General features: G+C 45.3%; 1 protein-coding gene across 7 annotated transcripts in view; it reads right to left on the bottom strand.

The window, feature by feature from the left end:
• Window positions 1-21,105, bottom strand: part of LOC118098480 (disks large-associated protein 1) — a 94,805-nt gene that overhangs the window by 28,966 nt on the left and 44,734 nt on the right. For 4 of the 7 annotated variants that reach the window (XM_035142320.2, XM_035142321.2, XM_035142319.2 and 1 more), the window contains 4 exons: window positions 11,349-12,471; window positions 9,105-9,319; window positions 5,482-5,659; window positions 2,967-3,222 (listed from right to left, as the gene is read on the bottom strand). In XM_035142320.2, the coding sequence (XP_034998211.1) occupies window positions 2,967-3,222; window positions 5,482-5,659; window positions 9,105-9,319; window positions 11,349-12,410 (1,711 nt within the window). In that variant the 5' untranslated portion in view covers window positions 12,411-12,471. The remainder of the gene's footprint in view (window positions 1-2,966; window positions 3,223-5,481; window positions 5,660-9,104; window positions 9,320-11,348; window positions 12,472-21,105) is intronic. The other 3 variants (XM_035142324.2, XM_035142323.2, XM_035142322.2) reach the window with 3 other exon arrangements.

Here is a 21,105-nt window from a genome sequence, read left to right as displayed (position 1 = left end):
TTCTTTTCGGGCACTTGACTGACATTTAGCGCTAAATGAAAAATATAAAATCTTTTCGTCAAATAAAGCTCAAATGCAGTTTTTATTATTACAATATGTATAAATAAGGACGGCCATTTTGCATATGCACTTATTTATGTGTGTGGATGAAAATGAGACATTTAGAATATGCAACAGAAACCCTATGTCATAATATTTGTTTATTATATTTATCATTTGCATTTGTTTGTAAGGGCAGAACCACTTGTGTGTCTATGATGAGAGTAGTATTCAGAAGTAGTATTCAGAAGTAGTATTCAGATCTTCTATCAAAGTCAAATAAAACATGCAGATTAATTACAAATAAAAGTCCTGCAACCAAAATATTTATTAAGAGTAAATAAGTATTATCAGCAAGATGCATATAAATACTTATACGAAGAAAGACAATATTGTGACGATTACATTACTATATTATTATTCTTATTCCAATAATTGTATGTAAAATCATAATCAGCAGTTGGAGTTTATAGCACCAACTCCAGCTGTTAATTACATATATAGGAGAATATTTCCCTCTGGAGATATTAATTAAGGGTTAGTGGTGTTAATTAAAGGGTCCTCGACTGCCTGCAGACCCTGTATCTCACACACTGTGAGAACAGTGTGTGAGGGTGAGAACACACAGTGCACTGGATAAAAAGGTGGAGGGGTAAACGGTCAGAATAAAGTCGGACTGAGATCTTTTTCCTCCTCTCCCTCCAGTCTCTCTTTCTTCCTCCCCTCTTCAATCACGCTCTTCCCCCAGGAGGAGAAAAGGAAGAGGGAGCTAATTAATTACAGAGACTGACGACTCAGTGGTGAACATCTAAGGAGGTGATGAATTGTGCGGCGGCGTAACTATGACAGTAATCTGAATCAATCCCCTACCTTCACGACCAACCGCAGCGCAACCGCCTCACAACGCACCACGCTGACCCGCTCGCCCTGTCGTGTTCGTTTGAGCTGGATCCACCATATAATAAGGTCAGCAGCAAATGAGGGTCAAAGGTCAGAGGAGGAAGACGACAGCCAATCACAGCGAGGTATGAAGGCCGACCGGGAGACTGGTCACAGTGGCATAATGTCAGATCATCAGCAAACACAGAGCAGACTGATCCCTCTTCTCTCAACGTCCATTCATCACACAACAAACTCAGGGGCCCAAAAAACGGATGTTCGTTAATTCTGTAACAGCTGTGAGGCCCCAGCTGCAGATGTGTGCGACACACACACACGCACACACACGCACACGCACACACTCACACTCACACACACTTGAGTAGTAAAGGTGTTTACATTCATAGCAAATGATCACAGATGAAGGAAGTTGCACCTACAAGTGTGGGAGAGTAGTGGTGGGAAATAAAACTATAATAATTATGATTGACAATAATATATAACTGCAAGATAATATTCATCACTAGCAATATTAATAAAGTTCAACATATCAAAGAGTCTTGATCGCCACCTGCTGGCTGGCGGCAGCAAAGGTCATAAAACCTGCCTCATCCATGTTAACGCATGGGACATGGACCAAACTAAAAAGTCAAAGTAATCAAAGTATACCCAGTTTGGCTTCATCTCTGAATTTCTGAAGTGAAGATGCATCCTTAATCTATATATACAGTATATATAGGAGGAATAGATAGGCTTTATTGATATATAAGTGTTTGTCAAACTTGAAATAAATGAATTTGACATTTATCGTGATAATTACTGACATATATCAATATCTGTATTTTGTGCTGTATCACCCAGCCCCATGTGAGAGACACAAGACAGATGGGAGCAGGAGAAAGAAAGTACCTGCACCATGTGTAGCAGCAGCACTACACAGCAGCAGTGGAGCTGGAAAACCAGAGTTAAGTCCCTACACCGCTTCATCTGATAGATGGTTTTCATTATCTCTTCCTTCCTCAGGGGAAGAGGCTCCGACCGCCCTTTCTCTTGATCTTATCAGTCTCCTGTTATAGATCAGTAACTACCACCGCACAATAGAACAATCAACTCAATTCTCCATTCCCCTTAATTGTATTGTTCGCTTGAACTGTCAATAAGATGTTTGATCGTAAAACGATTCGGGTGCAACTTCATATTTTGATTCCTTTCACTAACTGGATAACTGGAGACGGATGTTATAGTCGTGAAGAAGAAGAGAGAGAGTTGAAGCAAATTTTAAACAGCATTATATAAATGTTTGCTCTGAGTCAATTCAACGCCCTTTGAATTGATTGAACTAGTTTTGCCATCCTCTCAATTTGCAGTAAATGTCTTTAATTAGCCGCCTGTAGCCTTGTCAGCTAGGTTTGGGCAAACGCTGTCGTTTAATTGGCATAATTAAAAAGGAATGGAGGAGAAAGCCATTGTGCGTCAGGCGACGATGACTCAACGTGCACGGTGTAAAGGAATGACGTCTGGATCTGCATCGGGGAACGCAGAGGCACCCAGCGCTGGATGCCAGCACCACTCAGCATCAATACTGCATGCAGTGATGCTGGAAAGCCAAGCGCTCCAGACCATGAGGCACACAAGTGGGCTAAAATAAGACCCACTGAGCTTTACAGCCCGAATAAGCTTATGTGGGAAAATAAAAAAAAACACAGTTCTGCATTCATCATATTGTATCTGAGAGGAAAACTGGGTCAGATGGATAAAAAAGCCGAGGGTTTGGGTCCGAGTTTGCAAAGTGGAACAACTCAGAGAGCAGCTTAACAAGGTAAATCAAATAAAAATGAGAAAATTTGATTTGTTGGCATTGTCCAATCTTTATGTATAGGGATAAATCTCCCTCTGCAGTAACTGCAGCTCTAATTTATTTATCTTTCTCTGCTGACACTATACACATGCTGCATAAATTAAACACACAGCACACATATTAATTCATAATGCGCTGTGGATTATGCATGTTCACATGTTCACGAGCACAAGTGCATGTTCCCACCGACCTGTGCTGCTCTGGATGGTCCTGACCGTGGTGGTTGTGCGTGGGGGCGAGTGGCTCCTCCTGTGGCCCGCCGCGACGGCGGCCTCCTCCTCCTCCTGCGAGCAGCCCTTCTCTATGGCACGCACGTAGCTGTGGCTCCGCATGCGGAAGCAGCCGGCCATGGGCAGGTCCAGGGCATCCACCGCCTGCGACTCCATCTCGCTGAACACCGACTCACACACCGCCTCGATCTGCCCGTTCACCTCCACCTCGCTCACCTGCAGAGGAGGGGGGGAGGAGGGCACACGCGGACATACGGCAAGTGCACGCACACACCCAGATGAAAAGTAAAAACACCACACACACACACACACACACACACACACACACACACACACACACACACACACACACACACACACACACACACACACACACACACACACACACAGGAGGATATGTGACCATGCACGGGGAGAAACAAAAGTGAAAAATAAAAATCCACAGGTGCAACATGGGAATTGCCTATTGACTAGAAGCTTCTCTTGGTGCTGCTCACTGTTACACAGCTATTCCCCAGTTTAAAGCTTCGCTAGGCAGAAGTTTTATGTAAAAACTCACTAAAATCACAGAAATAGAAAACAGTTAATAGATTCAACAACTACACGGCAGCTTGGTGCACGTTGCTTCAGATTGCTCCGACTTTTACTTCCACGCCATCTTGTGAAGCTTTAAGCCACGTGGGGGAATTTTGCACACAATTGACAGAGAAGTATATCGAAGAAAAAGCAATGCAGAGGGGGAGGAACCACTGTGGGATAAAAACTTCAAAAGGGCAGAGTGAAAAACTACAAGTGTTTTTATTAAAAGGTAAGAAGAAGAAAGTGTCAAAACTAGGACTACTGGGATTTGAGACGAGACTCGAGGAAATCTCACTACGTCATCGGCGAGTGCAGCTTGTGTTTCATAACAGGGTCGAAACAGGGTCTAAAGGAAGAGAATAAGAAAACTTAGAAAACTCTTGGGGGGGGGGGGTAAACTTGTGAGATGGATGTGTGGAGATTAGGATGCGTGAGGGCAGATAAACCTGAAGCTCCATTCCATTCCTTGAAGCCTCTGATCCAATTACATCAAAGTTTGCAAAATGTCTGCACGGGAAGCAAAACAGAGGAATGGGATGTAGCCACGGAGCAGAGCTGAGAGTGCGGGTGTTTGTCAGTGAAGTAAACTGTCAAACCAGAGACTGTACGTAAAGATGGACGACATGACAGCTCCCCAAAAGTAAAGCCGATCCATGTTGATCGCCCCCTGTTGGCTGGCTACAGTGCTCCATGTTAGTGGATGGGATAAGGACCAAACTCAAACTTCAAAGTTCACATTAAATACATTTTTCTCACACACTGATTCGTTTAGATGTAAATTTTTCTGGTCAGTTTGGTTTGGATACATTTTTTGGTGCTATAAGAACAGGGTGAAACGTCATGATTGACAGCTGAGACTGCGGCAGATTCCAGCTCTAGATGACGTCAAAATGGCGGCACCCGTATCCAGGATATTCTAGAGATGTGTCGTCCATCTTTATATTCAGTCTGTGGGTCAAACAAGTGTGAGTTTACGCTGAAGAGCTTGGAGTCAGAAAGGATTGTGGACCTCGGATTTTGAGCCTCTGTACTTTCAACATGAGAGTGAGTGAGTGAGACAGAGACCCCAGCAGCACCTTCTTGTTCAGAGGCGTCTCTGTAGACGCCAGGTCCAGCGTGTCACCGTCCTCTGGGCCTGCTGCGCACCGGGGCTCGAAGGGACGTCTCAAGGGGGCGATCGTTCAGTCCACGAGACAAAATGTTGCCCCTGGGCTTTGGAGAGGGAGCTCGCGAAAAAAAAGGTAAAGCTAAGCTCACCTGTCACTCCACAGAATGTAGAGTGTGAAGCTGTGTTCAAAAACCAAAATGACCGATATTCTGTTGAAGACGTGACAATCACACAGTGTTGACTGTTTCCTGGCAAACGCTCATCACCAGAGAAGCTAGTTCAGTTCTTTAAAAGAAAACTTTTTTATTTAACTTAATTTTAAATGTAATCCTAACATGTTCTTTTTATTTATTTTATATTTTTGTTATCATTATATTATTATTTGGTGTTGATCCATATTTCAGTTATTCATAAAACTCTCATGGCTGCATCTTAATGCTTGTTTTTCATCTCTCACACAGCAGACGTCAGATTGAAGAATCGTAAGCTGGTGGTTCTGCTTCCTGACGTATGGCGAGGCAGAAGGAGAACATTAGGGTGAAGGAGGGGACCTGCGATCACACGAGCTCCAGATGACAGCGAGCAGACGAACACGCTAATTGGGGAGATTGGGGGTTTTCGTCGTTCTTCGCCGGGTGGTGACCTGATAATCCTGTTAATTCAAGGCCTGAGGACGACTACGGACGGGATTCCCCCCCCCTGCATGACCTCGTTGGACATAACAGCAGAGGTACAGGGGGCGTGCGAGGGCCAAGGCAGAGAGGCTCGGGCCCCTGGGTGCCACTAACCTGGCTGATGGTGCTCATGGCTCTCATGTAGCTCTCGTTTCGCGAGCGGAATTTAGGCGAGGCCAGCAGCCCTGCTGGGTCCAAGCTGTCCAGACTCCTATTGATGGAAACCTCACTCACCGCCCGCAGATAGCTGTGACTCCGGATCTGCAGCTTGGGCGAGTGCTCCGTGGAAATCCTGCACGGAAAAAAAACAGAGAGAGAGAGAGAGAGAGAGAGAGAAAATATATATATATGAGCTTGGCTGAACGGCGAGAAACAAATCGAGAGGGAGACAAAGGAGCGGGGGAGCGAGAGGGAGAGATTAAGTGATAAAAAGAGGGTGAGAGAAGGAATTTGCAGAGTACTTGGCAGCGTGTGCGAACCCAGAGATATGGATCAATCCACAATTGCTTCAGGAGACACCGTTATCTAATCAACAAGCACAGGACTACTGAGAAACACTGGCAGTAGCTCAGGGAGTCTGCCCTTGAAGCACCTTGTACTTTGTGAGGCAGCGTACAGTGAGAACACACAGATGGAATTTCTTTCGACGTACAAATCGACAAAACACACACACACACATAATTGCTCGCGTCTCCGAGGAAGATGAATAGGTGTCTCATTAGCTCTCACCTGCCTCCAATCAGATCTCTCAGCATGCTTCACGCCGACGTGCATGTGTGTGGTTGTGCGAAGTGTGTGTGTGTGTGTGTGTGTTTGGGTGATGCAGCAGTTTGGTGCGAGCTAAACAATCCATTAATCAGGGGGAATAAAAGCTAAAAAAGCTGACTCATGCTCCTCTTGACAAACACTGTGACCTACTAAACCGACTCGGAGGGAACAAAGTGCAGCGAGAGAGAGAGAGACGAATACGACGCAGATTTCGAAAATCTATCATCAAATCAAAGTATAATACAACGTGTATTTCACACCCCGGCTCTCACCTTCTCATATGACATTTCATCCACACACACACACACAAAAACACACACACTGTATACAGACACAGACACAGACACACAAGTCTGACTCTGCAGCCTCCAGGTCAGGTCTGCTTTAATTATGCATTTCCTCCTAAAAATAGAGCGTCGTTTCCACAGCCAAGCAAACGGGATTATTCTTTTTCTTGGGTGGAAGAAAGGAGAGCGAGGACAGTGGAGACAAACAGGGGGGAATCGAACGACAGATGAGCTAATAGCAATTTAATCATAGTGTAGTGAGAAGAAAAAAACCCCCATCTCATTTATTTATTTCACAATATGTCACCGTGTAAACCAGATATGATTGCTCCACATCAACTGACAAAATGGAGAAAACCTACACAGACACGAGGAGAACATGCACAGTGTGCTGTGAGGCGATGGTGTTGACCACTGTACCACTGCGCCGCTAAGTAATGGTTATTAATACGGTTTGGTTGTGGCTTTTGGAAAGATTTTGATTCATTTTAATCGAAAACAATGCTGAATACTGAGAAGCGGTAAATTAACAACAACCTCCCACGTTAAAGTCTCACAATTGGGACTTTATGGCTCAATAATAAGGTCACATTACTTCCTCCTTTGTTCCTGACTGTGAATAGTTTAAGTTCCTGTGGTTATCAAGACAACTGAGTGTAAAAAAACCAAATTCTCATGTCAAAGACAAATGAAGACTTGGTTTGACGACGTCGTGGAGCTGAATGGGATCATGGGAGTTGTTGTCTTCACCACGACTGCTGATGAAATCTACCTCACGCTCAAATCGTGTTCACGGCTACAAAGGTATTGAAGTTTTATTCATGTTATGCGACAAACATTAATTAATAATCGTGATAAATTAGGAGCGACCAATAAAAACAGTGGAAGGAAAAATCAGCTGACTGGCTAAACAGTGGGTTTTTCCTAGGAAGCATTTTAGGAAGTTGTATCAGAGATGGACAAAGGATATGTCTATAAAGACATTTTTTTATCAATGAAGATTGGTTACATATATCTTTAAATATCAAATAATTAAGATGGAAATTGACAATGAAATAACTGTGGCTTGGTACAGAATTGTTTTTAAATAGAAAATACATCTTTTCAACATCCAATCTATTGATAACTTTTCACACTATTCTATTGATAGTTTTTACAACTCCTGTTTTCCTTTTTTTGGTCTTGATGCGCCCTTCATGTTTTTTTATGTCTCTTCTCGATTCTCCCCACGCAGCACATCCCAATTTCTTTTTTTCTGGGGCACCACACTCGCTTGATGACTGAGATGAAAAGGTTTCATCTGTGAAGCCAAAAAAAGAAATCACAACGTATATCCTGAGCCTCGGAGATTTGTGTGAATCCTCCGCATCAGCCACCGGGAGTCTGTGACGGAAGAATAAAGTCAAAGAAGTATCTACCTACAGCATCGTCTCTATCCACTTCGGCTCTTGATTTCCCTGCGGGGCTGATTATAGGCAGCACCAGTGATTTCTATTGTGGCAGCGTGAATGGCAGAGTCGGGCTGTAATCAGTGCCACCTATGGGGGGAGGTCAGCCTGTCCCAGGGTGTCCATCCGTGGAACAAGTGACATTAATGAACACATGCTCCTCTGTCAGTCAGGAATAAAGGCTGTGTGAAGCCCTCTGCTGATTCCTGCTGCAGAATCTAGATTCATCTTTTTCTTATCTCTCCTCTTCCCATTCTTCTTCATCTTCAAACGCACTTTATCTTAATGATTCCTGAACCTCTTCTTCTCCGTCTGCTCTGTCTAATATCCTCTTTAACCCTCCCCTCTTTCTTCCATCTGTCGCTTTCTTCTTCTCCAAATAAAAGTCCTGAGCGCGACGACCATGGGCGGAGAGGCAGAAAGACGAGGAGATGTGAACCTATTAATGAGGATGTCTGTCCTCGGTGAGATATCAAAAATGACACGATACAATCTAGGCCAGGAATAAACTAATTTGTGGAAATTTGCTGTCGGTGAGTGAGGGAGCGTAATTTTTTCCTTCGGAGCTTGTTTGTCTGCCAGGAATAATCCCCACTGCTTAAATAGGAGCTTTATCTGTGCACTATGTGTCTTAAACAGGAGGAAGGAGGTTACGCTCGTCTGAGCGTAGAAAAACAACCGCACAGCTTCTCAGGAGCGACTCTTCACGAGGAAGGAAAGATCAGAGAGTGGGCTCCGGAACATACGGAACAACAACGCTGATTCTTTAATCATGGCGGAGTGTAACACAGACTTGTTCCCACAGTGTAAAAACAAGATGTCAGCTGCCTCGTCCTCTATCTCCAGTGTGCAGCACTGCGGTTGGGTTATATGATGAAGTACCTGGGGCCAAATTCAAGTCATTAGTGGTTCCCGGGCAGCAGCACTTGCCCTTACCGTACACGGGGGTGTGTGTGCATGTTTGTGCGACTAGTAGCCACATCCGCTAATCGATCACAGCCCGGCTCCCTGCAGCACAAGACTTCTGCCCCCTGTCTTTCACCATTTCATGGCTGCATGAAGGTGAAGTCTAAGTGAATGTTTGTACCAAATTTGGAAACCTTTCCCTCAAGAATGTGATGAACAGACAACCCGAAAAGATAACACCTCCTGCCACTGGGTGTCGCAGGTGCAGAGACATAAAAAAAGTAAATATAATAATATAGAAACTACTTCATCCTCAGCACACACTCACTTCAGCGTGGTCATCTCCGTGAGAGACGGCTGCGTGGCCTTCAGGTAACTCGCCCGCCGCGCCTGGACCTTGGGCGAGGGCTTGGGGCTGCAGTCCGAGTCGCCGCTGTCTTCCTCCGCCATGGCTTTGATGTAGCTGCCGCTGCGCATCCGCCGGCACGGGATCTCGTCTTCCTTCGCCAGCGGAGAGAAGCTGCTCCAGTCATCCTGAGGCACCTGTGGAGATGAAGTGAGATAAGGTAAGAGGGGAGCGAACACAGGTCGTCCTACAGGTCATAAAGATAAACCCGGCAAATAAAAAAAAGACACAGGGAGGCTGCAGTATTTTCCTGCCCTGTTCTGATATAACACCGGTATCACACAGTGCACGATATGCCTTTAAAAGAAAAAATGGCACTAGTATCAATGCACAGTCGGCCTTGATCATACCATGAGCCTGCGAGTGCCTGAGGCCTTCTTTTGTCTGTCCTGTGATGCATGCGGCATATCAAATGCAAGGAATTAATTATTTCTGACAAAACGTTGCAGTGGCCCGGCCTCCGTCTGCTTTCCTGACTTTCCAGACACACTAATGAAGGTAAAAAATAAAAAAAGGATGCAAAACTATCTCCCGTCCCCAATCTAAACGAGAGAGAGACATGGAGAGAGTCGGGGGGTGGGGGGGAACAAAGGGAGTTTTGTTCGGCCGAAACCGCTGCAGTCCCCGACGTGAGTGGCTGTTAGGGCACCAGCTCTGAAGCGAAAAGAAATGAGATACAGAGCGAGAAGAAAGTGCAGGAGAATCATTCAACAGAGCAGCGTGTAGCTAGGAAACCAAGCTGACCTTGATGTCAGGGGCAACCACACAGTGTGTTAGCATCTCGGGAAAGATTGGGTCGGCGATGACGTCAAAAGAATTGAATTACTGCGACTGAGGAAGAAAAAAAAGCCATAAAAAAAAAGAAAAACTAAATGAAGTCACGCTTTTTAATCCTATTACCTTCGCAGTGGAGGAGAGAATATCTCAGATGTTCTAACCTGTGAATGTTGCCTAAATGCATGAGATTAAATTAGGTGTGTGTGTGTGAGCGCTGGATTACAGGAGCCCCATCCAAGTAGGGGAAGCAAATAACGTGTCGGGTCTTTGTTGCAAGGCTTCAGAATTTAACTTACTTGTCAGGCTTCTCTCCTTGAAAGCCTGTTTTTCCATCTGTCTCTCTAGAATAGAAGCAATGGCTCTTTTGGAGTGGGAGAAATGTTGCGACGGCAACATCCTTCCTTGATGTGCTCGCTCCGCTCTCAGGGCCTGTTAAAATGCACGGCCACGCAGAACTTCCTCTGTCTTTTATGCTCCCTCACTCTCGCTTTATGACTTTTACTTCCCCCCCATTCACACCGTCCGCTTTTGCCTTTATTTGCTCTCTTTGGTCCTTTTCCTGCAGCGCACACACACACACACACACACACACACACACACACACACACACACTCACTCTCTCTCTCTCTCTCTTCTACTCTCCATGCCTCCCCTCAGGCTTATATTTTGAGCTTGTCCTGATGAGAGGACCTGTATGCAATCTGAAACACGTTTATCTTCTCCAACACAGAACAAGAGAAGCAGGATCATGTGGGCTGATGTGAGTGAGTGTGTGTCCTTGTGCGTCTCTGAGTACGTGTGACAACTGAGTTTGGGGACTGGTGCATTTTCTTTTTCCTTTCGTGATGTGCTCGCTCTCTCTCGCTCTGATCTCATAGTTGTGCTGTATGTAAGTCTTGTGCTCTGAGAGCTGATAAGATGGGTGTTTCTGATTCAGCCGTTCTGGGCCTGTGTACTGTAAAGACAACATAAATGCTGGTTTGCGGTGATGCTACATGAACCTGACCGGTCAGAAAATAGATATAAAATCAGCTTCCTGTTTGAATGCTAAACACAGTATCCTGTGACTTCTGCAGCACAGGAGGTAATGAACATAAACATCCACCTGCTCACGAGTGTGACTGTTTCCATGCACGTCGGCACCAACACGTAGATGACAAGTGATGATTTTGGTTCATGACGATACGAGGGATTAAGATGAGGGCGATGATCATGCGAGACACACTGGAACATGACGGGACATGGACCAGCGCCTCCCTGATCCATCTCTCTAACTCACACAGACACGCACACACACATGCAGGAACACCGTGGCATGGAGGAGCAGCTGCCGCCGGATGATGCATGGAGCATGACATGCTGGTGGTGGGGATGCGGTAACTGTCCTACCTGTAGGAAGTGGCAGGTGCGTCCCTGCTCGGCTTTCACTAGAGCTTTATCTAGGTTGACTGAGGCTTTCTGGTAGACCTCTCGTGCTCTGCTCACCGTCAGCGTAGAAGACCACGAGCTCTTCTTCAGCTGCACCTGGCCGTCCAGCGAGCTCACCAGCGGCAGCCCGCCGCCGCCGCCGCTGCCCCCGGAGCACGTCGAGCACTTCACGTCGTTGTTGCTGCGCGACGTCTTGAGCGAGTGGGCACTGATAGTGTTGTAGGACTCCATGAAGTACTGCGACTGGGATTTGTCAGGGTGGCGCCCCATAGTCATGACCCCAGAGGGGAGGCCTCCACTTGTCCCCCCGTGGTGATGGTGGTAGAGGCACATCTCTCGGTCGAGCGTGTCGTCTGAGCTCCAGTAGCCTGAGATGGCGGTGCGCATCTTGGGCTCAGACTTTGAGCGGTCCTTGCTCTTACTGCGTTTGCTGTGCTTCAGGGTGCCGGAGGACGAGGGAGGGTCGTCAGGACTGGACTTGCTACCGTTCATCCTCCCGCTCCCTCCTCCCCCCGACGGCCCCTCCAGGGAGTGGGACTTGGTGAAAAGCTTCTGGACGGAGTGAACGAGATGCCGGATCCGACCGGGGCTGTCGCTGCGTTGGTGTTCTACCGCGGTGCGCTTGTACTGCAGCGTGTGGTAGCCTTCGTGCCGCACTGGAGCCTGGCACTCGAACTGCTCCAGCAGGTTCGAGGAGATGCGGTTGTTGCTTCCTCCGCTTCCCTTAACGCTTCCCGCTTGCCCCGTATAAGGCACCACGGCGCCGCACTCCTCCTTGAGCTCATGGTGGGAGCTGTAATGTCTGCGAGGGAAGGTGCAACTGGCCAGATCAGGGTAGGCGCTGCACTCGGACTGGAAGGAGTTGCGCTGGGTGTAGCAAGGGTGGTCAGCAGAATGAGCCTCGCCAGGGTTGAGGAAGTAGGGCCGGCGATCCGAGTGCCCCAGGGTCATGGAGTCGTAAGAGGGGTCACAGGTCACCGTGTGATGGTGACTGCGGCTGCTGGACAGGCCTTTCATTGTCATCGTGGCTGCGTCGACATCCAACTGCTGCGGCGGGAAGTCTGCACAGGCCCCAAAACTACTTCTGCAGAGCAACACACAGCCACGAGGAAGAACAGACAAAACAAACAAGAAGAGAGAGAAGAGAATTATAAATATCTCATATTTGCATACACTCAAAAAACAGTGTGGTGCATTCGTTCGGCTTTAATTTGACGAAGATGCTTTTTGGCACCATTTCACCGATGAGGACATTTCCTGATGTTGTTGGGACTTGAGCCGATTCTTTCTTGCAACCTTTTATTTTTGTCCTTCAAAACTTAAAAAGAAAGAGCGACTCTAAATATAGCAGCCAGTTGGCATGTGGTCCCTGACATCCATATCTATCCTGCAGCTTCCTCCGCCACCGTTCTGTTCGCTCGGAGAAACAGTGACAGGGGACTGAGGAAAACAAAACGAAGACGAGATATCAAGGAGAGTTCAAATGTCTTTCCGGCTCGAGTGTTTGCTGAAACTGTTCAACATCAGTGTGACCCAGCAAAAACGGTGGTGTGATATTGGTGATATCCTGAAGAGTCTCAGGCTACATCCATCATACGTTTTTTTTTTGTTGGTGTAGGTGACAAATAAAAAGAAGGTATTCTTTACCTGGACCGACGTCGAGGTTACCATCAGTACGTGTTTATGTTTTGCCTTAACCACTGGTAACCAATCAAGAAGTAAAATGTCATTTTTTCTTCCCGTCCAGACACAGTCACACATACGCAAATAACGTGGGTCGAAGTTGAACTCCACTCGGAGCCACGATGTGATTGGCTTCACCACAGGAAGCAAGTATTTAATTTGCCTCCTCGCTCGCACAGATTGGAAGTGAACGGGTGGCGAAGTTACGCCGCTGATACATTCCTGAGTTCTTAAACTAAAATGGGGTCTGGAGCGTTTTTCCAACTTCTCTGTTTTAGGCATTTAAACCTGTGGTAGTAGCGTGGACGACGGGTGTCAACATAACAACAGTGATTGGTTTTAAAACACAGCAGTGTGGATGCAGCCATAATCCCTCAAATGATTTCGCCAACACTGCCTCGTGCAGCCTCTTAAATTCAATCCAGTGCGTTTATTTTATTTTCTGCTTTACAGTACACCTGCTTAACGTGCATGCACATCCCTCACTAGCGAAGACCACAAATGATCACAGCCCGATCAAACGCTTTTCCCTCCATAGTTCTCGGCTAAGGCCAAACTAATTGGCCGGTAAAACCCTGGCCCGGTCAAGGCAACCGGCAATAAACGACCTTTCCCTTACATGGTGACATGAAAACAATGGCATCCATCAGCGCCCTTAAACTGCCTCCCGCACCCATCTGGAGCTGCGACTGGCTACAGCCGCTGAACCCACACCGTTTCCAATGGACTGGAGGTGAAGCTAATAAGAGCCCACGCTCGGCGCTGCAGCTCGGTGACAGCGCCGTGGTCGAGCCTGGGAATTCATTACTGCGATTTATAATGCGCTACCAAAGGCCAATGTGGTAAATGTATAAATATAAAAAGAGGAAAACAAGGAGGAGGTAGAGAGGGGGGGGGGAGGAAGTGAAGGGAGAGACGATAAGAGAAAGTGAGGGAGACAGAGCGGCGGGATGAAATATCATGTCAGTTCTTTACATAACTAGAGGACACTGTGTAGGGCGCATGCTGAATGTATTTACGTGCACAAATGCAGGGAGAGACTGATTTATTATTTTCTTTGACGTTCCAGTAAACCGGCTGCTGGCTTAATTAAAAAATTGGGGGGAATTATTCATGCAATTTCCCCGTCTGTGGAGGATCTGGAAGAGAACTAAGCCAATATATGAGTCGTGTGTTGTTCGGGGAGGGGGGGGAAAAACATATAATGGTCAATCCCCTCCCCCAGCTGCAATATGCTGAGGCCACAGGAGTGAAGTCACACAAAGCAGCGCACACACTAGTACAAACCACACAGGCACGCACAGTGTCCACTTCTTGCAGGGGCACTTAGAAAAAAGTGGGCTGTGTCAGACTAGAGGTATTCATTGCAGTTGACGGAGATCCCTTCTGTTGGCCGCTGAAGCACAGAATGTGACCTAAATAAAAAGGCCCTCGCGGTGATCCACAGCAGCGTGTTTGTGGCACAGCTGTCTGCAGCCCCGCACTAAAGCTGAAAAGCTGAAGTTGGGTCATGCTGGCTTTCTGCCTGCTAGCCACACACACACACACACACTGACACACAAATGCGTAGTGTATCTGACAGGCTGCATGTCCGAGCTGAATTCCGACGCTGCGAGCTTGTAAAGTGCAGTTTATCAACATGGAGGAGAGGATCTGCTGGTTCCGCCGCGTCTGTCACGTCGGCTGACAGTGACGCGGGGGGGGGAACTCATGGACAGCTGTGGTTATGTATTACGCTGCGTGTCCGTCGCAGCTGACTGACCCAGTTGTGTCTCTACCTGTCTGGTCAAGCCAAACTCGGAAGAGCACATAATCAAGTGGACGCAGCACATCACAACTCGGAAGCTGTGGCAAAATATTTATATACGACATGTTTAAAAAGTGTCATGATACTGAAGTAATCATTTCGGGTTGTAATTGATGTTTGTTGTTTATTGTTGTTAGGCATGTTGAGACATTTTAACACAGCACATTAAGCGGTTTACAATGAATTTTTTTAAATAATATATTCTTGATTTCAGGGGATTCTCATTTTTCTGACTGCAATGACCATCGATGGCATATTTAATTGAAAAACCCTGTAAAAGCCTTTAAATATGCACTTGATGTCTACATGCATGACATCAAACTAGAAGAAGGAAGCTAACATTCAATTATTAATAAATCAGATGTAAAAACACATTACAGTTCCTGTTGTTTCTCTTTCCCTCCAAAAGTTTAAATAAAAGTCGTTGTGTTGCTCTGCAGGATTTTAAACCACGCAGGATTTCGTTTTTGCATGACTCCTTCGTGGCAGCCAGCCCCGGCATGTTGCCACATCGATTCACATGAATGAGCGTGCGTCCTGTCAAATGCTCAATTTGACAAAACGCATGCAATTTGTAAAATATGCCATAAAAACAGCAGCGCAGCTCTGTGCTCAGTGCTGAGAGAGAACTACCTGCTGAAAGTGATGCTGGGATTAGTTATGGCACATCCATCATTGTTAATTTCTGGGCTTCTATAAATTGTTTAACTGTTAAATGTGCGAGTTATAAAAGATGGAGGCAGAGGAGGGGGAAAGAAAGACTGATTTAAGATTTCATCTCATTTTTTGCCCCACCATTAATATTTCAAATCCTCGTCACTCTATCCAGATGAAGCCTGTTAGGAGATTTGGAGTATGGAGGAGTTCCCTGCCACGTGAAGACCGGCCGATCATCTCAGCCGCTCGCGGTCTGGCTCTGGAGATAACTGACCAGCCGCCGTTCCGGGGGAGAACAGCCTTATCTCAACAAGCCCTTCAGTAATTTACCGCCGGCTCTGACATTTTGAAATATGTTATAATTGCTCTTGGAAGATAAAATTTGGTCTCAGAGTTGAAATATCATTTTTCTTTCCTGTTTGTCTGAAGGTAAAAGCTGAATAAATAATAAATAGAGAATTTATTGGACAGTTTAAAAACGGCATTTCAATCAGGGTTTGGTGTTGTTCTATCAAAGGGCAATTAATAGGCAGTGCAGTCACTATATTTTCCCTCTGCCAAGGAAGTTACGTTTGTTTGTCAGTTGGCAGGATTACTCAAAAACCTCTGGACAGATTACCATGACACTTGGTGGGAGGATGCAGAATGAATCAGGGAACAACCCGTACAATTTTGGTGTGGATCCCAATCAGTGGGGGGGATATTTTCATGGATCTTGATGAAGAAAATGAAGGGATGTTTACGAGACTGGCATCTATGAGTGTGTGCAATTAAGCCAAGTAAAAACCAGGATCTAGTAAATTAAAATGCAGATTTATAAAGGGACTGATGAGCCTGGGTGGAGATAAACACTCCATCTAACATATATATGTTCCATGTATATTAATGATTGGATAGCATCTTTTTTTGATTGTGCTTCAACACTGTAACTAGCATATTGTGACAAATGTATCTTTACTCAAACATCCATAAAGTGACTTTTTCTAGGGGAAAAAAATCTAATTGACAAACCCTCCAAATTCTATAAACACAAACCCCCACTTCAACATGCAGGGAAATCCAAAGCTCGACGGGCCTGCAACAAGCTATGATTGGACAATCGCTGTTTGGCCGACGGATTCAGCGAAGGGTCCATCGTCACCGTGGGATTTCGTCTGAATGAGCCACAGTACAACGGACCCACGGTGAGAACTACTGCACTCAAATGCAGCACGACGCCGACGAAAGAAACAAATTTAAGAAAAAAACAGAAGAAAACCCAAACAACTGGCTCCTTGTGTGAAGAGGCGCTGAGACTTCATTACATTTACAGTGATTGTGTGCTGAACAGCAAGGTGCACAGGAGCAGATAAAACAAGGCAGGCTATGAATGTTAATGTCCATTACCACCTGCACTGCATCAGCACAGCAGGCTCGCTTCTATTTTCGGTGCCACGTTTTCTTTTGGGGCCGAGAAAGATGAATGGAAAATAGATTTTTCTTCTTCTCCATCATGGAGCACATTAGTCAGTCTGGGACGTGGCCTCACAGCGGTGAAATCTGCTCGCAATCTCAGGTCGGAGACTCGGCAAAGCAAATAAACAAAAGGTGGGGAGAAAAAGTAACATTGACTCTCTTTGCCCATATCATCTTTGTCGGGAAATGGCTGAATCAATATTAACCTTAGTGTGAGAAGTCAGCAGCAGCTTCTCTTACCGGGAAAATAAAACGCCGCCGTGCAGGTTGCAGTCGGTCTATCGACGTCAAACGCCAGTTGCAAGACGGAGCTGCAAAGCTACAAAGGGTTTCTTCTTTTTCTCTGCAACCCGGCAGCGATTTCTCCAAAGATTGAGAGCTTTACCAATCTCCTCTCTGCGGGGAGTGAAATCACCTCGGTGCAAATGCTGCAGCTTGTGTGTGTAAGAGAGGAAAGACTACAGCAGTTTACCTCCAGGTTTCAGGTCAAGTGAAGTGGTGATTGTGATCATTTGCAGTGCGCGGCTGCTGCATGATATTACCACCCACACTAATATAGAGGTGAAACTACGGAACACACAAAAACCTGTGACTGTCTGCATGTCTCTGTACTGTTTACTGCATGTACCTGGATTTGAATAAGGCAACAATGCACCCCCCCCATCCATGCTTGGTTATGGTTCAGCACTGAATATTTTCACTGTGGAAATAAAATAATAAAAATGGTAATTTCTGGACCTGCTGTTTCCAAACTGACAGATTTGACAGCTTTTCTTGCACATTTGATTGATGTGGCCGCGGTTCCACTTTTCCAACATGCGGGATGGAAAAAGTTATTCTGAGCAATATGCTCTAAAATGTCACTTTCAGTTTTCTTTTCTTTCTAAGATGTTTCTGTGCTTTTCTGGGTCGGTATCTCTGCACTCGTGATCCTGGATGTTCTTACACTCCTGGGCTGGGGGTATCGAGCCTTGCATTTATCTCTGGTTCCGTTTACTCTGGTTTTCAGACAAACTGCCGCAGAGACCTTTGCTGCCACAGTGGTGAAGGGAGTTTTGTTTTGTGTCAGTTGAAGTTGACATCTAAAAAAACTTGACTCTTCTTTCCGGAAACAATGTTCACATAACAATCCACAGACTTTGCTGAGGTTAGTTTTTAAGTTTTTGAATTTGAAAACTAAATTCCATTTATCTCCACTCTGAACATCTCAAATTATGTCAAATTAAATGTGAAACTATATACACTGGATGAGTGTTTCCTCTCTGGCCTGTTGCATGGAATTAGCATGAACAGTGTCTATTTTATCAGGGGAACAATCACCAACTTAGCACCTTTATCTTTCATCTTTTGAAGACCTTGAAGACAGGCGGCAAATGGACGAGTTGGAACCGAGCCCTCGGTCGCCATTGGACGTCCCAAGCCTCCGTACGTGGAAGTTATCCGACGCTCCTTCATAACGTTTGGGGGTTCTTTTTACCAGAAAGATTTTTGTAACAAACCGTTCTTAGTGTCACAAGAACTGTCCCGCAAAGACGAGCTGGGCATCATACAAGGCTGCAAATATTCATCCACAAGTCATTCACATTTCTTCCACAGCAGACTTTTCAACTAAGTTCTGAATGTTGCACATTGGCATGTTTCAGCCTTACACTTGGTTCGGTTTAGTCTTGTTTTTAATTGTTTTGGTAATTTGGGTGAAATGACCCTTTAAAGGTCAAGAGCAAAAAGATAATTGAGGAGCGTGTTCCAGAATAAACAAGATAATTAGAATTATGCTATTCCGAGCGGAAGAGGTCAATATAGTGGAAAATAAAAATGTTCTCTGTGAAATACTGAGTGACATAAAAACAGTAATAAACGCTCTGCTGTGCTCACACAGACGTAAACACAAACACACACAAGCTCTACTCAGATATTCTGTGAAGCCACTTTGACAAAACTCATCCGTATCTATTAATATTTAATTACATGAATATTTGACGCTTTAATATCTCAAAAATAAATCACACACACAGGAGCAGCTGGCAGAGAAGCAGTAACAGAGGCAGAGAGGATTTCAGATTGTGTGTGAATGTGTGAACGGTGCATTTAAAAAAAAAAAAAACTAAACCCCAAGGGAGCGATGTTAAAGAACATTTTAAAGTCAGCCAGGGGCCAAAAAGTCGTTGAGGAAACTGGTAATTTTTTTGTGTGTTTTCCGGATTATGTCGAAGTGGCTTTTAGAGATGTCAGGAGACGCTGAGCCACCAACTTTAATGTCTGGCTGTTAAAATGACTCTTAAATGATGGATGACTCTCTCCCCCCCCCGACTGTCCTGTCTGGCTGCAGCCGGGAAACATTTTCAAGAAAGGCTGAAAATGATTGCTTTTGATCTGCATAGTAAAATACATGAAATGATAAAAAATCATACAAACTGGTGAAATGATGGAAATAAATTGCCTTCAGCATTCAATTCACTTCATGTATGGGGAGTGAATTAAGCCATGTGTTGAAAACAAAGATGGACGACAACCCCCCACCAAACATGAAGCCATGTCATCTTGCTGCAGTAAAGGTCATAAACCCTGTCTCCTCCAGGATAAGGCTCATTTATGCTCAGTGCTAGATATGTACACTACCGTTCAAAAGTTTGGGGTCACTTAGAAATTTCCTTATTTTTCAAAGAAAAGCACAGTTTTTTTCAATGAAGATAACATTAAATTAATCAGAAATACACTCTATACATTGTTAATGTGGTAAATGACTATTCTAGGTGGAAACGTCTGGTTTTTAATGAAATATCTACATAGGTGTATAGAGGCCCATTCCCAGCAACTATCACTCCAGTGTTCTAATGGTACATTGTGTTTGCTAATCGCCTTAGAAGACTAATGGATGATTAGAAAACCCTTGAAAACCCTTGTGCAATTATGTTAGCACAGCTGAAAACTGTTTTGCTGGTGAGAGAAGCTATAGAACTGGCCTTCCTTTGAGCTAGTTGAGTATCTGGAGCATCACATTTGTGGGTTCGATTATACTCTCAAAATGACCAGAAAAAGAGAACTTTCATGTGAAACTCGCCAGTCTATTCTTGTTCTTAGAAATGAAGGCTATTCCATGCGAGAAATTGCGAAGAAACTGAAAATTTCCTACAACGGTGTGTACTACTCCCTTCAGAGAACAGCACAAACGGGCTCTAACCAGAGTAGAAAGAGAAGTGGGAGGCCCGTGCACAACTCAGCAAGAAGACAAGTATATTAGAGTCTCTAGTTTGAGAAATAGATGCCTCACAGGTCCTCAACTGGCAGCTCCTTTAAATGGTACCCGCAAAACGCCAGTGTCAACCTACAGTGAAGAGGCGACTCGGGATGCTGGCCTTCTAGGCAGAGTGGCAAAAGAAAAGCCATATCTGAGACTGGCCAATAAAAAGAAAAGATTGATATGGGCAAAAGAACACAGACATTGGACAGAGGAAGATTGGAAAAAAGTGTTATGGACAGACAAATCAAAGTTTGAGGTGTTTGGATCACACAGAAGAACATTTGTGAGACGCAGAACAGGTGAAAAGATGCTGGAAGAGTGCCTGACGCCATCTGTCAAGCATGGTGGAGGTAATGTGATGGTCTGGGGCTGCTTTGGTGCTGGTAAAGTGGGAGATTTGTACAAGGTAAAAGGGATTTTAAATAAGGAAGGCTATCACTCCATTTTGCAACGCCATGCCATACCCTGTGGACAGCGCTTGATTGGAGCCAATTTCCTCCTACAACAGGACAATGACCCAAAGCACACCTCCACATTAAGCAAGAACTATTTAGGGAAGAAGCAGGCAGCTGGTATGCTGTCTGTAATGGAGTGGCCAGCGCAGTCACCAGATCTCAACCCCATTGAGTTGTTGTAGGAGCAGCTTGACCGTATGGTGCGCAAGAAGTGCCCATCAAGCCAATCCAACTTGTGGGAGGTGCTTCAGGAAGCGTGGGGTGAAATCTCTACAGATTACCTCAACAAATTAACAGCTAGAATGCCAAAGGTCTGCAATGCTGTAATTGCTGCAAATGGAGCATTCTTTGACAAAAGCAAAGTTGGGGGGTCTGAAACATCATGATTGACAGCTGAGACTTGATGCAATTAGTGGAGCG

This window comes from Hippoglossus stenolepis, chromosome 19 (assembly GCF_022539355.2).
Source record: "Hippoglossus stenolepis isolate QCI-W04-F060 chromosome 19, HSTE1.2, whole genome shotgun sequence".
Lineage (NCBI taxonomy): Eukaryota > Metazoa > Chordata > Actinopteri > Pleuronectiformes > Pleuronectidae > Hippoglossus > Hippoglossus stenolepis.
This window is presented reverse-complemented; position numbering and strand designations above follow the sequence as displayed.